Source organism: Helicoverpa armigera, chromosome 3, assembly GCF_030705265.1.
Source record: "Helicoverpa armigera isolate CAAS_96S chromosome 3, ASM3070526v1, whole genome shotgun sequence".
NCBI classification, from domain to species: Eukaryota; Metazoa; Arthropoda; class Insecta; order Lepidoptera; family Noctuidae; genus Helicoverpa; species Helicoverpa armigera.
This window is the reverse complement of record NC_087122.1, coordinates 453,268-469,297: the sequence shown is the minus strand read 5'-3', so window position 1 is coordinate 469,297 and position 16,030 is coordinate 453,268. Positions and strand designations below refer to the sequence as shown.

The following is a 16,030-nucleotide window of genomic DNA, read 5'->3' as shown; positions in this document are numbered from 1 at the left end:
GACGTTATCTCTTTCTAACATGATTTCGCTCATTTGCTTAGGCGCCGTCTACATCTCCGCCCGTTGTTCGCCAGTTGTCCGCCAGGGCTAACTATGGCGGTTTCGCCCTTTGGGTTTCGCAGCGGAGGTGTGCTACAGGCATTAATCGCGGTTATCCCTCCTCCGAGCCTTTTTCCCAAACTATGTCGGGGTCGGCTTCCAGTCTAACCGGATGTAGCTGAATACCAGTGCTTTAAAGGAGCAACTGCCCTATCTGACCCCCTCAACCCAGTTACCCGGGCAACCCAATACCCCTTGGTTAGACTGGTTTCAGACTATAAAATCCATGGTTTCAGAATATAAAAAGGCGATAAAATCCGTAAAACTAGTTTTATTTAAACCTACAAACACAGTTTAAATATATTTTGATGATACAAACCTCTGAGCATTTCCCAACATTTAGTAATTCAAGACCTGTTTGAACAGCTTATTACCTATCGTCTCACTAGGCCTATTGTGTCCCGCAGCACCCCTGCCAACCGTGCCATTGTGTTGCCATAAACAACTTACAAATTCGTGTTGAGTTGCTCAACTGGATTCTTTGCATTAATTTAGCTAGAATTGTGAATGGATTTGCGATGTTGTTTTCTAAATATTTAAATAATAAAGAGCTTCGGGAAATAACACCATGCTGGTTTTGCACTGGCCTAAGTAAAGGGGAACTGATAACGCACTCATATTTTAAACAGTTGCCCGAGTACCAAAACAAACTTTTCAACTACTTTGGTGAAAAAGGTGAAACCTAATTGTATCGCCATTATCATATATTAAGAATACTTGATTGATACATCTCGTTACTTGACCTGGGAATCGAACCCACAACATTCTCGCACATAGCATGTGCTCAGTAACTAATGGCTAACTAACCTATTCATTTATTTAACTAGCTTCCTAACCAAACAATAGGCCACTCAATTTGGCCCCTAATCCTCGGAAGATAAGGAGAAAGCATTTACTTTCCTCCATTGTTTAATGATCCTAAGTTATCTGAAGTATTGACACACGAATTAACTACGACCTAGAAGCTCCATTACAATTGGGTTAGCGGGCTAGCTGCTCAAATGTGGGGCATTCCAGGATAGTTGGTGCTTCCAGCATTTGGGGCAGGTCAGGCTTGCAGGTCATTGACATTCCGATGTTTCAATTGCGAATTCAATCATTGTGGGTATCTCGCATAGTTAGAATTTTATTGTTTTGTTTACACCTTTTCTCTCACTAATAGGTAACAATTTGATATGCTAAAAAATACCTTTTCTAGTATACCTGACGTCAACAAAACCCGAGCGATACCTCCTTATCTTAATAAATTTATAATTCGCACGCAAACACTCATTAAAACGGCAATAAACACCAAAATGTCAATTAAAAGGTCAAAAATAAAAGAAAAATGCCATAATTAATTAAAAACTTTAAATTTTATTTATTCTAATTTATGAAAATGTTTCTGGTACATACGTTATTTGCGTCACAAGATTAGCAAAAAATAGTTGCCTCTGACGTCATACATGTAGATATTCTGCATAGCCAAGTGACGCGTCTTAATTATAATTTACACCATTGAGATCAACAGACATAATTAACTAAATAATTTTAATGTCTTAACGTATATTATAATCTTATAGTATCACATTAACTTTGGTAAACACTTTGGAGACAAATCGTGAGCGATAGATAAACACTTGTATTATGAATTTCAAAAAACTTTGGCAAAAAATATGACTGACATGTTCCGATAAATAAAGCATTTAAATTTAAATAAAAAGGCAATACAATGTTGAATAAAGTGCCATATTGTCAAAGAAATCACTTTCTTCTTTAATGATGAATATACATATGCTAGATTAGAATGGTTAGATAAAGTGAGTATTTCATCATTGTTCAATACATAAACAAAAGCTAAATTAATATAGAATAGAACTATTCCAAAACTGTTTAAACTGCTTTAGAAGTAAGAACACGTGGTTTCTCCTGACCACGTTCAAAACTTATTAATTATTTCGTTCTCTGTATCCATCGCAAAACTCCGAATATTAATTGAAATTAAGACAAGACTAAATCTCAGTTTGTAACTAGCTTAAACTTCAGCCACTTCAATCTAAAGTTTTCTCATGTCTTGTTTGAGTTAATTCGAGGACAAACGACATCAAGTCTGGATCATAAGCTAGGTATTAACTAACTTTATAATAAATTGTACAGCGAAGATACTTAAGCCATACTTAAATGCAAAACATAATGTAGAAAGTAAACATAAACTAAATTGTTTTCTTCCTACTTCAAAGAATCTCTTTAACTAAATAAAGCTAACACATGTCGCTGTTACAAATAAAATCATATTTCAGAAAGCGTACATAAAAATAGGTATAAAATTACATAAAGATGTCAATTCCGTTTTCCAATATGAAACGCTGTAAGCGCTGAAGCGCTTGAGCAATATCGTCCGGAGAAAATGTTTCAATAAAATCGTCGCGGACCAAATTCGCTGAAGCGTCCCTCTGATTGGTCAATAATAGAGCTTTAAGTAAAAGCTGATTGGTCAATTACGATAATCTGTTCAACATTTGAAATGATACGAAGCAGAAGAGATTTTCTTTCAAGCGGAGAATTACCATTTACCAGAATGCGATGAGCTTATCAGATTTTTGTGACTCTATAAAAACAAAAGTGTATTCAATTAACTTACTTTGCAAAGTAAAATTAGAGTATAAATATACACTACACTTGTGGAAGAAGAGTTCATTAACGACAATATTAATTACTCGCACATGTCCATCAAAACTGCATAATTTCATCACATGTTATCGATCACGCACCGAATATCACACACGATTCCAAATTCGGAATAACTTGCATCACTATCCTAACTAAAACAAGCTTACGAGCAGTAGTACAGTCCGAGGCAGTCAGCTCATAACGTGCTCACCAGCTCAATGCTCTCGTTGATCATGTTCTGCGTCCGCTCGTCTTCGTCGACGTGCTCCATCTCGTCCAGGTCATTCATTCGGTCAGCCTCTGCGTCATCGAGGAGGGTGTACTCCGTCCTGATGCTGCTGCTGTCCTCACTGTCGTTCACATTGAAGTACGTGACGGTGGCGTAGCAGACCCTGGCGTGTTCGGGGCTGGAGCGGGCGGAATCATAGGCGGAGTCTGAGCGAGCACTGCCGCTGTTGGATTCATTAGTGCCATAGCTCTCAAGGCTGTCGATCCTGGAGCTGTTGTAGCTGTTGTAGCTGCTGTAGTAGGAGTTGTTCTCGTAGGACTCGTTGCTGGAGATGTGCAGGGGCGGCATGGAGGCCCGGCAGGCACAGAAGCGCTGGATGTCGATGTCGGAGCGCGCGTCCACCGTGCCGCTGTAGGACGGCGACCGCGACAGCTCGGGGGATATTCGGTTGCGCGTGTTCTTACGGCTCTTATTCCTCTTGAACAGTTTGAAGGCCTGCAACCAAGAAAATACAGTTAATTTTATACACGCTAACAGATAAGCAAGGAGATTAATTAGAATATAATTAATTTTCTATGTAAATGTTGCCTACTTAAGCTACACGTGTAAATAAGAAAAACAGACTTTAGTTATGATAACCTCAATTTATCTATGGAACGAGGTTAGTAAGGCCAGGTGTTTGTATCCTAAAACGCTACACTTACAAGTCAACCGCACAATTAAAGTAGAACATCAAAAGCGTTGACATGACACACAACGCTAGCATTATATTATTATCGACTTATCGAAGCAAACTTATCACGTATTAACATCCACTACACAACCATCGTCCTTGTGACCAAATATACCAGCATGTACTGCAAATTTATTCAAATTCTAGTCTTTATTATACTTGCGTTGGTCGTAAATCCGTCTTAATTCTGTCGTTGTTCGAGGAGTATTAATTAAGTGGTGATTATGGGGTATTAGCTAGAGATAGTGGGAGTGAGTGGTCTGAGACTCATTAGCGTGGCGGGTTTGGTTTCTAACAGGGGTAGGTTCATAGAACGGTAATTAAGCTTTCTAATAGGCAATTAATGTCATAAAGGTAAATCAAAGAATTTATTTAAATTTCAAATAATACATGGTATATCCAAAAATTGATGATTGTTGTAAAAGCAGGTTACTGTTTGATTATTTATTCGATCAAAAATTGAATCTTTACTGTCTGATTTTATTTTCATTGCTACGGAACTCGTAACTTCAGTTTAATTTCAAAGGCAAGTTATACATTTTCTATACACAGACATAAATTTTTTGAACTATGCATAACATGTCAGGTCAGTAACAAGTGCTATCGACATCACACGACCTTCATATTCCACCCCACATGCCCTAAAAGTTCATTTGGTTTATTTGAAATTATTCTTTGGATATTTTTAAGAGTTTTCATTATTTTCTACCAGACTTTATTTTATCGGATAAAAACATACTATTAAAAATATTCTAAGAATATATTTCTCATTATCGACATGTAAACAGACTCAGAAACTAGCTCAAAGCTCAACCAAGCACATTATTATTAATATTCAGGTTCATACTATTAAATTAATCCCACCCAAAACAAAAATGTGAAAGACTGCCAAGTTCGATAATATGGGAATGCTTCGCCTATAAAAGAAGTGAGATCTGAATAAGTACCATGTTCCATACACATACCTCAGTTAAAAATAGTTACTTTTTAATGATTTTACATGGCAAGTTTTCATACATCTTGTTATAAACCTACTAAACGCAATGAATCAAGTATTTAATTTTCTATTAAAACTTGCCAAGTAACATCATTAAAAAGTAACTATTTTTAACTGAGGTATGTGTATGGAACTTGGTACTTATTCAGATCTCACTTCTTTATAGGCGAAGCATTCCCATATTATCGAACTTGGCAGTCTTTCACATTTTGTTTTGGGTGGGATTTCATTTATTTTGTAAGGTTGTTTATTTTTTTCTTATGATGAAGTTAGTTAAAGAAATGTCTCATTTATACTATCTTTTAGATTTTTTAATATGCACTATGTTTCTTACAAAGAAATGAAGTAGATTAACTAAATGGACTAGATTTACCAACTGACTGACATGACATGTTATCACATATTATGTTCGTGGATCAAAGTTACACATTCGTTATTTTCGAAAGAGATTCACACTTGGCCGTTTTCAGATTTTTACTTTACTTTGACTAAATACAAACCTTTGTACCATTCGAAGATATATTATATAAATATAGATAAATTTAGTTCGTTTTAGTTCCTTAGTGGTATAAATTTACACCGGGTATAAAACACCTTCATTATTTTGAAACCGACTCACACTTGGCCATTTTCAGATTTTTCCCTTTACCTTGACATAAAGACCTACCTCCATGCCAAATTTCAAGTCAATACGACCATTGGAAGTGGTCTAGGTTTTTGATGAGTGAGTCAGTCAGTCAGTCAGTCAATCAGTGAGTGTATAGTAAAAATAGCGATTTTCTAACGTCAATATCTCAAGACCTACAATAGGTATATTAGTGAAATTTTGTATTTTAGATAAGTGAGGGAGACTCAACAGATACTAGAAATTTGATATGCGTGAATAAAATAGATTTTGAGTTACAGGGGGGTCGAATTTGGCCCGAAATGGTTCGTGTAATATAACCCACGGCCGGTGTGTCGCTTTTTTTGCTCGAACTTGGCGGACACACTGCCGTGTGTCTAGATTCCCCGAATCCATCAGTCAAGGGCAAGATAATGTTCAGCCAAATTAATTTCCAATGCCACACACACATCGACCCCTTCTTATACCCAATATATATAATGTCTCAAATAATTGGGCAGCTTTGGGCACGCCTGATAACACTTCGATAATACAGACTATGTCAGTTAATAGCTGAATTACGTATGACCGCAGGGTGCCACATTATTGTATTATACATGTTTTATCACACGAAAGCGGGTGAGCCACGAAAGTGTGTGTGAATGTACATGCACATTGTCTTTGTAAGACTCGATGCCTCGACCAATACTGACCACTCCTGAGCTTACGCATACAGAGACAATGTACATCCACAATTACGCACACAAGTGTGGGTTATCCGCTTTCATGAGTTAGAACAATGGTGACCAAACACGTGTTTCTTGTAACTCATCCATAAATTGGTCACCGAAAGCTTCAATATGACCTGTCGCTAAGGACCCAAATTCGTAATAAAATTGGTCCTTTGATCTTTTTTGGGGCGCGATATTTTCAGACAAGCCTTATCCCTATCTAATATCAAAAATAATAAGGGGCTTTTGATCGAGAGATTATTTTACAAAAATTATCGATATACCTAAAATCCGATACATGTTACATAATTCAGGTCTTTCTATTTGTAGTCCAGGTCAGGAATAACTAATCGTAAGATAGCCTGGAAAGTAGAGCGATCATTAATAAATAATTTAATGCTACAGATACACAAATTAGGGCAATCGGCCATCACAGAGGGAGATGGCTGCTCTAATATTTGTTTGTGATAACGAGAACTGTGATAAGGAAGGCATTTCAAAAGAGCTGTGGAAATTATTTTCAGGGTTCGAGAAATTAAGGTGAGCACTTGGCAATGATAAAAACAACATCATAAAGTATGCTATTTAGGATTATGACACTTAAGTTGATATCCTTATCTAGATTGTAAAAGAAGTAGCAAATATGCCAAATTAAATTGAATAAGCATGATAACTAGTTCATACTGGTTTTGCGATAACTATTCCTAGGTTAGACAATTTGTTAGTTTTACTGTGGTTTTACTCTTTTTTTCCTCGAGTATGAGTTATGCGGTTACAGGTAGTTTTAACCACGAAATTTAAAGATACGAGTATGTTACTCATTGTTTGTTTGTTTTGAGGTATAATTTTATTGTAAAATACTAGGCTGAATTATGACAAACATGACATGACCTGAAGCAACAATCAATTGAAGGAGTATAGTGGTCAAATATTGCTGAAAAAAGGGCATACTTTATTTATAAGACTATCAATAAAGAAGCCATTGAGAATTCAAAGTTCCGTTCAAATATTATTTTAATTCGATCCTATACTTAGTACGGACAATATATTCGTCATCAATATGTCTTTATGAATAAATTAATAGATCTGTCCTTTGAATTTACATACCCATTATATCAACTAATGGTACGATTGTTACCGATATTATGAGTTATCGATAGTTGTATAAAAGCTATTGCCATGTTCCTAATACTTAATGGAACTTTTGTGGGCGTAATGGAATACTACCTACATGAAATTAATACATTCATTACTTAGGTAAAAGTATCTTACCTATATCCTAATCTATCCTACCTATACATCTCAATCTAATTAATCACAAGAAGATCACACAAAAATATTTTGGAGGTCAAGACCTCAAAACACAGCATCATTCCGCGAAAAAGACATATTTTATGACAGCGAGTTACCTTGGCCCTAATTAGTATCTAGCCATCAGTTACCGCAATCTGTTAAAACAAGCAAATGTATCGAAGGACCAATTCTTGCTTGCCATACTTTTTACATAAGTTCATCATCATCAGCCTTTTTATCGTCCCACTGCCGGGCTGTGGCCTCCTCTCACACGGAGAAGGATTGAGCGTTAATCACCACGCTTGTAGTTTTTTTTTACTTATATAACTTTGATAGTAATGATGACATAGATATTCTGCAATTATTCACAGGTTTTCAACTTGATCCGTCACGTCCTATTTTGATAAGCCAATGATGAAATAAGGGATAAAACAAACGAATAATGACCGCACAGCAATCACAACTTGAAACAAGTACCTACTATCAATGCAGATAAGATACAAGTTCAATTGAAGCACTTTACTCGTGAATCAACTCGCGTGATGGTGAAATATCCCATTGATAATATAAAGCGAGCTGAGGCAATACCTGTTTATTATTAACTAGCCGTTTTCATGCGGTTTCACCCGTGTCCCGTTGGAGCTAACTGCATAAAATATAGCCTATGTTACTCGGGAAAAGTGTAGCCCTCTAACAGTGACAGAATTTTTTACATCAGTTCAGTAGTTTTGAAGCCTTTAGAGAGTATAAAAAATATTTGAAGAAAGAGTGTAGCTTTCCAACAATGAAAGGATCTTTCAAATCGGTTCAGTAGTTTTGGAGGCACCAGGGCACAAACAAATAAAAATGTTTCCTCTTTATTATATGTATATTTTAGTATTAATGGGATTTCGCACGTGATTGCCAACATAAGTGGCCGCCTACAGACTAGAGTGCACTTGCAAGTTGAGCGACCTATGCGCCGGGCTATTTAAAGGTAAAGGGTGCATTATATAGCGCGTGGTATCTACCTACAGACTATAATAAACAAGATTTATGTACCTACTGCATCAAAACATGCCTTGTATACCTACCCTTTTTTGCACTGTTATACTTATAGGTACATAGGTCCCGTGTCGAACGAAACGTCATTCCGGCTCTATTTACATATCAAGTTTTTTTTAATGCGTCAAGATTTTGAAATCCACTAAACTTTATGATACAAGTCAAATGTCAAAAAACAGCTAATATTTACGATTCGAAATCTAAAAAAACCGTTATAAATAACAGAATAATTGAATCTAGAAAGCCGTTTGGCGAAAGTCTTTGACGTCAAAACCTAAAAAAAAAAACAACGTAAAAGGCAAGTGAAAGTAAAGAGTAATAAATTCAATAAGTCAAGTAATGCAATAAACTGCACATGTGCAGTAACTGCTCGCTGCACGCTTACTGCACCGCGTGGGAACGTTCACTGCGCTGGCGCACCTGCCCACTATAACAGTTATTTGCATATCGGCTTTTACTTTACTGGAAGTCTTCTATAAATAGAAATGAAAAGCTTAAATACTACCTAGTCTGATTGAATTTATTCTGAGTACGCTAAGCTGTGGGTCTTAATATTTACATATTAATTTAACAATCTACTCGAAAACATAAATATGCAAATAATATTAAGTGTTACATTTAGAAACTGTCTTTTAAAGCATTGTTGTTTAGACTATTTCTTTTATAATAATTTCACATTGCTTAATAACATGAATATTGCCATCAGCAACTTACACAACTTACCAAAAATTCGAAAAGAATGTCATGGGTTTTCGCAAAGTAACGCCTGATTCCAAAATTTAAACAAATCTACTACAATCACTCAAACAAATCTACTACAACTAATCACTCAAAAAAACAAATTAATAAAACCTCCCCAAAAATTCAAAATTAGCAAGGGTAAATAAAGTCAAGTCCCTATTATTAACACGAATAACAGCACTAAACACAATACGAGTACTCCCATGTGTGACCACGTGTGTCGACGCGTGGGAACGAGGGGGCGTGCGCCCGCGCACCTGTCCGACGCGCGGCGAAGTGCGCTACAGTTATTTGGCATACTGATGTATATGAGGCTGAAATTTGTTTTAGAGTTTTATTTATTTTTAGGGAACTTTACGGCCAAATTTTTTTTTTTGGATTTTAATGTGGACAATGAAATTTTCGTTCTTCATGGCGAATTTTCGTGATTAAAGAAATTTATCTTTACAACGGAAGAATCTTATAAATTATATTATTGGTGAAATTCTGCGAAGTTATTTCCTCTAGATCAATCAACCGTTTAAATAAAACACGCCACGGTGTCGTCTTGTTTTCCTTTCTAAGTACTTACGATCCAAAAATATCATGAATTAAACGCTACTCCCACGCAATTTTCGTCACCTCCGATATTTTTACGTGTCTATATCTGTTATTTGTACCGTAGCCGAATAACATGTATTTCTACTAATCACATATCCTTATCATTTACGTCACAAAGTTATAGCGGATTGCCCCGATACCCATTGACCAATTTTCCTTACCCACCAATGAGGAAATGTGGTTCTCATTATTACTAAATAGTAAATACCTGACGTAGTTAGTTTACTAGAACATGTTTGTTTAGTCAGAATGGAGGTTCCCAATTAATAGTACCTGCACACTGCAAACCAAGCTACAATAAATCAGCCGACAGTTGACAAAACAGTTGTAATTTTTTTTTAGTAAATTTTGATTCCAATTAATATTTTCAGTCGGTCTGATACCGGCGAAACACCTGACTTTTGTAATGAGCGTGCTATCATTCCTCTTCATACCGATTTATGAGCCCCAACAAACTATCGGCCGACTAAAAGTTTGCAGTGTACGGGAGAAATCGTCACGTGGCAACATGATCAAAAGGCGTACCTCGAAGGACGAAGTTAAGAAGACTTACAACACTTCATTGTTTGACGATTCTATTGTTCATTAATTACATTTTACCGAATCATTTTCAAGTTATTTTTTGGGAAGAAAATTAGTCTTGTATTTCATGTTGTAAGATTTTTGTGGGCTAAACGTAAGATCTGTTTTTAAATAATAAACTTTCAGTTACTGTTTGAGTACAAAGAGACTTGTTGCTAAGTCGGAAATTATTATGTCGGATATAATAATAAGAAAAGAACTGTCGATCAAACTTTGAAAATTCTTTTGTCTATAGAATCCTTCAATCCACGTTGCTCAGCGTTTCTATTTTGGAATCTAATAAAGTCTGTACGAGATAAAACCATTTTCTTCTATGTTCACAATTACTTATTCATACTAAATAACATGTGTTCATACTATTTTTATGAAACAGCAAAGACTGTTTTCCCGTCGATTTCTAAGAAGGAAAATATACTAGAAACGACTCCTTTCAACGCTTTGAGTGAGAAATACTCGATAATATTGGCGACACGTGCCGCAGTTACAATTAATTTTTGTTTACCAAAACAGATAGGATAGTCTATTCGAAGAAACGAATTCTTACAAAACATAAATAAGACGATACTGATAAACGCACGAGGAATTTATTTGACAAGGCTTTATATGACAGTACGTCGAAGTTACGCTAAAATTCTAGTTAAATAAATAAACATCTTTAAAGATTGTAGATTTTATCAGCCGCTTGTTAACAAACAAGCTGTCATCTTACCTGTTATGAACTTGAAAACATTCATAAAAAACTATCATTGTCAACGTAATGAGCCAGTTATTAAGAAATTACAACGCTGTTTTTTATTCTCTTTTGTAATCGTTAAGAAAAACAATTTATGTGACAGGTCTGAAATCTTTAAAAAAACAAGAAATACGTTTATTTTCTTAAAACCTTAAAAACGTTGTTCTGGGGGAAAACACGTCGAAAGTTTTGCGTCAAACCCATAAAAGGTCACCGTGAATACAGAAGAAAAAGTTTATTTAACGTTTCTAAGGTCAGAGGGCAAATGAGCCGAACGAGAAATATTTCTTTCAACGACATAATTATACACAGCTATCGCGACATTTTTCCCTGAATCCATTAACATCCTAAAGATGCCTAATTACCAGTATCATAGGAACAAACATGTTATCATAAGGACGTGACATTTCACTCCCATAACAATAATGGCGGCCGGAACAAACAAATCTTTCCAATAAATAAATAATTTATCAACGAGTATTGTTTGCGTAAAGTACATTAACACCGCAAACTCGTATATTTAATTATATGCAACAGATAGCGAGCATAAATTACGTCCAGATAGTTGCAACTGGTATTTAATCAGGTTGCCTACTCAACTTTGAACTGTGAATGTACCAGGCGCTCAGAAGTGACTAGGAGACTGCCTGACCACTTATACAGCTGGGCTCTCATTTTCTGGGAATGACCAATAAGTACCCAATTCGCAGAAGAGAAAGTTATCAAGCCTGTCTCAATTCGTTGGAGGGTTGTTTTATTGAAATAACTTTTGATTATCCTTTGAAATTCGTGAAAGGAGTTATGAATGTCTAATCGGAAGGTATTCCAAAAGTGGTAACGTTGGTTACGACGCATTAAGAATTATTCGCACTCCAATTTGTATTCATAAATTCTGAGTACATAATTAAGCTTCTTATTACAACGTAGTCCATTTGTTTTGATGGTAAAAGAACAAGATTTTAGATAAGTGTTGGCAAAGTATTTGGATTGTTTATTCAGCAAATACTGCTAAGGAATTGTACACACTGATTTATTTTTATGAGAGCCGTCAAAGGTCGCGCGGTTTCGTCGCGTTTCGTTTTACGCTTCAATATTGCTGTTTGGATAGCACTTACGTTCCGATAGTGCGGAATATCTGATACCTATTTGTATTTTTGGAAATTGTAAATGTGATCTTTTTAGCGACTTCTGCTACTTTTCTCGGCATTCATTGTTGAATTTCGTATCATACGAAATGATAGTGATATTAAAGTTGGTTTTCCCACAACTTCATATTTTTTATCTTAATAGACGTTAATTAACAGTAGTTAATAAACAAATGGAAATAAAACTTTCTAAGTACCTTCCTATTATCTTAAAACATGTTCTGTTTAATTCATTATAGGCTCAGGGTTTATTACTTCTCTTATCTTGTTTTTGTTAAAACAGTTTTAGAACTGAATATTAATTTAAGCATGCCATCATCAAAGTGGATTTTACATAATTATACATATTGAACTTTAATGATCTTTTAGACTTTCGCTTAAGGGTCTCAAATATCATAATCATTAACGAAATTACAAATTTCATTTGGTATATTTTTTCTTGTAAGTTCGTTTAAAATACAGATTACACCCTTAAATCTTTCAAAAACAAAAGCTGTTGATGTTATAAACAACTTTATCCTGGTAATAAAACCCACCCAAAAACTCCCCCTCTTACCCTTATCATACATATTATGTCAGATTACAAAACAAAGAAATCAGTAGCGACTGCCTCAACTAATACACACCACAAGTCATTACCGTCAGTCTTAGATAACATAGCCAACTGGAGACGTCCTTGCCACGTGCCTTCTCCTCTGTCAAAAATATATGTCAAGTGCACGCTCGATCAACATTGCATGAGTCAGCTATCACTCTTAGTTCATCATTCTTCGAGCCTTTTCCTAATCATGTTGGGGTCGGCTTCCAGTCTAACCGGATTCAGCGGAGTACCAGTGCTTTACAAGAAGTGACTGCCTATCTGACCTCCTCAACCCAGTTGCCCGGGCAACCCAACCCGATACCCCTTGGTTAGCTATCACTCTAAGTTACGTTGCCTCAATTCCCGTGCGCGTAAATTGCCACTATTAATTATTCTTTAATTAATTAATTATTCTTTATTGTACACAAAAACATATAAAAAAAACACACACAACACAGAGAAGACATGTACAAAGGCGAGCTTAACCCAGAACTGGGTTCTCTAACAGCAAACCTTAGAGCGATAGAGAGATGCGATAGGGAAGAGAAAATTTAAAGTGCACAACATTAAACAAAACAAAGATGAAACTACATAACATAAAATATATACCTATAAATAAAACATAAAATATAATAAATAAATAAATACATACATACAAATAAGGTCATGTTGACAGGAAATGTTCTTTAGTTCGTCTCTTGAAGACATCTAACGACTTGCTCTCACGTATACTGTGAGGCAGAGCGTTCCAAAGCCTCACAGCGCGCACAGTGAAGGGTCCATCATAACGGCTCGAAGTATGAGGAGCACTATTCTTACAGACATGGCGGTTCCCGTTGGTTGAATACTCCAAGCCATCAGTAAACAATCCCGTAGTAAAACCGTCACTATGCCCATGCGCACGTCCACGTCGTTATCAGTGTACGTTAATTATTTACATACATTATCGAGTGTATGTACGTGCGGCGCCTAATTTGTCCTACTACATAATGATGGTGTAGTACAATGGGATCCTAGCCTTATGTGGTTAGATTTATGTCTTTTATGACTCCTGTTGAAGTTGCATTATCATGTAATGTTTTATAAACTATTGGCTATTCGGTAGGTCATCTAAAACTGTATTATTTTTAATCTGGTTGATCAAGGGTTGATGTATAAACACATGATGAATAATCATGATTGCATTGTTCAAACTTTTTACTGATAGGCACTTAATCAAATGTATGAATTTACTATTGATTTTATAAATAGCTGTATGGCTAAAAGCACTGATGTTATAATAAGTAAGGATCAAATGCATATAACAAAGCTTGACATAATAACGTGTAATTTTCACACGCTTTCTTTAACCTTCACACGTGTATTAACTTTAATCAATAACTTGCATAATTATGTAGAAAGCTCGCAAGCTCCATTAAGTAACCATAGCATGTATTACTGGCTACTATTATATTCATATTAAGTGCTAACTATGTTTATTGTAACAAAGTATATTTGTCCTTCTTTCAACCGGTAAGGATCGATAAATCAATAGTGGGTGAATGTTGACATTTCTTTATTTAGTAGGTGAAACCTCATTCAACAAGTATAAAATATAAGGTGGTTTTAACTTTGAGCGTTTACTTCTCTGTGTGAGAAGAGAATTAATATGAGAAGGATGAAGTCGTGGTGGACGAGTGGGTAAAGAACCAACCTCTCAAGCATGAGTGTGGGATTCCAGGTTAGGCAAGTACTGCAACTTTTCTTATATTGTATGTACTTTCAAAGTGTGTCTTGGACACCATTGACTGATTAAGGGTGAAGTAAAACATCTCGACAAAACCTGGACTTACAATGTCTGAAATCACCAAACCGCATTGAGCAAGCGTGGTGATTAACGCTCAATCCTTCTCTGTGTGAAAGACTCCATGATAAAAAATAAAAAGGCTGATGATGATGTTTTCGTAAATCAAGTTTTACATAATACGTAGTAAAGTCAAGAACCTCATCTGTTTACGGTTTACGAGTTTGCTTAGATTATGCAAAGAATAGTAGTCTATTCTACAGTTAGTGCGAATCCATCGACCCTGTTTGACACAATATTGACAGTTTGCTTATAGGAGCGGCCATATTTAATGTGTGTTTAGTCTCATGTGAAATTCGGCGTACGCTTGACAATCTAGCACTTTGATGTATCTGTGGACTGATGTACGAGAAACCTAGGACTATTGGTAAACATTGGCTTGAAGATTATACATAAATTACTAGGTACTTGTAGAATTTAGCGTTAAAGGCAAACGTCTTATGTACTAAAATACTTGAAACTGTATGCTTAGGCAGTCTGTTATCTTTGAGTATTTTAGTATCTATCACTATGTGAGGAACGAAGATAGAATAAGATTATAGTTAGAAATGTAGCGTTTAGTTAGATATGCAAAACTTTCACCTGAAGTCAGCCTTAATAAATATGAATGTAAATACTCGTCGATATTGGATATCCAAATACTTTTTAATCTCTATTTATTGCTTTCTAAGTTTCACTTCCAGAGAGTTTAAAGACACGAAAAACTGTGTTTACATAAAAAAATATAATTAATCAATCATGTTATGAAATATACCGTATGTACTTAAACTCTCTCTTAACAAAATTACCACAAATTCCAGCTGTCTGATAAGAAGCACATTTGCTAATTATATGTAACATCAAACAAACTGTAGTTTGCCGATTTAATTGTTTACAAGTAGCACACTGACACTTCTCTAATTTATTACATAGCTGATTATATTAATTATTAACTGCAGCATTATCTTGAGTTGAATATTTAATAATAACATGTGTGTAACTTATAAACAATGCACAAACTATTGGAACTATAAATAAAAACAAAAGCTCACCTTAAGCCATCGCCTTCTGGTCTCCGTCAAGAAATCGGAAAGCACCATCTTCGACACTGATAAGATTGATAACGTTTATTTAGTAATATTTACGATAGCACGCGTGCGAGAGAACTTAGCGCTGCGAGCGACGAGTGGGTATGAGCGCGGTCACTGAGGGAATGTCGCGTCGGAGGGCCGCGCTACGGAGCTACGCGAACTCCTCCCCTCCCCCGCACACCCCCGCACCTCGCCACCCTGCACCCTGGTCCTTCCCGATCCCACACTATGGTCCTTCGTGGCTACGGTCCCAAGGGACGCTGCGGTTATGATTGCTTAATAATCAAATTAAAAAGGGAGAAAAATACAATCAACTTAATGGACTCAGAAAGGGGTTCGTTTTGAGAACTCTGTTTT

General features: G+C 35.8%; 1 protein-coding gene across 1 annotated transcript; it reads right to left on the bottom strand.

Moving 5' to 3' along the window:
- Positions 1–1,435: 1,435 nt before the first annotated feature.
- Positions 1,436–15,825, bottom strand: LOC110381700 (uncharacterized). Its single transcript, XM_049836256.2, has 2 exons — positions 15,635–15,825; positions 1,436–3,472 (listed from the first exon to the last, which is right to left on the bottom strand). The coding sequence occupies exons 1-2, from the start codon at positions 15,680–15,682 to the stop codon at positions 2,945–2,947; spliced, it is 576 nt and encodes a 191-aa protein (XP_049692213.1). The 5' UTR covers positions 15,683–15,825; the 3' UTR covers positions 1,436–2,944.
- Between the last annotated feature and the right edge of the window lie 205 nt (positions 15,826–16,030).